At 67.7% G+C, this 535-nt stretch overlaps 1 protein-coding gene across 1 annotated transcript in view; it reads left to right on the top strand.

Annotated features, from left to right (window-relative positions):
- Positions 1 to 5: 5 nt before the first annotated feature.
- Positions 6 to 535, top strand: part of LOC103613210 (rap guanine nucleotide exchange factor 3) — a 6,407-nt gene continuing 5,877 nt past the window's right edge. Inside the window, exons 1-3 of the mRNA XM_017730735.1 lie at positions 6 to 39; positions 140 to 216; positions 300 to 446. Coding sequence (XP_017586224.1) covers positions 6 to 39; positions 140 to 216; positions 300 to 446 — 258 coding nt within the window. The remainder of the gene's footprint in view (positions 40 to 139; positions 217 to 299; positions 447 to 535) is intronic.

Here is a 535-nt window from a genome sequence, read left to right as displayed (position 1 = left end):
TGCTGATGTTCGAGGGGCACCAGCGCGCGGGCACTGTCCGTGAGTCACCGGGGGCACTCGGGGTCCCCAGCCTGGGGGCTCCAGAGCCGTTCCCAAAACTGCGGCTTTACCCCCCCCTCTTTCCCGGGCTCCGTCACAGTGTTCAGCCAAGGTGACAAAGGCACCTCCTGGTACATCATCTGGAAGGGCTCGGTCAACGTGGTCACCCACGGCAAGGTGGGTTTGCCGCCGCGCGGGGTGGGGGGGCACCTCGGGGACACTTCAGTGTCACCACCCCTGTCCCCCTGTGCTGTCCGCAGGGCTTGGTGGCCACCCTGCACGAGGGGGACGACTTCGGGCAGCTGGCGCTGGTGAACGATGCCCCGCGGGCGGCCACCATCCTCCTGCGCGAGGACAATTGTCACTTCCTGCGCGTGGACAAGCAGGACTTCAACCGCATCCTCAAGGTGGGGCTGGAGCGGGGGGCAGAGATGGGATTGGGGGGGAATTTTTGGGGATCCCGGCCGGGCTGACGGCTGGGGGGTCCCCCCGGGTG

The sequence above is a fragment of the Corvus brachyrhynchos genome, unplaced genomic scaffold, assembly GCF_000691975.1.
Source record: "Corvus brachyrhynchos isolate BGI_N302 unplaced genomic scaffold, ASM69197v1 scaffold933, whole genome shotgun sequence".
NCBI lineage: Eukaryota > Metazoa > Chordata > Aves > Passeriformes > Corvidae > Corvus > Corvus brachyrhynchos.
Note: the sequence above shows the minus strand (reverse complement) of the source record. Positions and strands in the feature narration are given on the sequence as shown.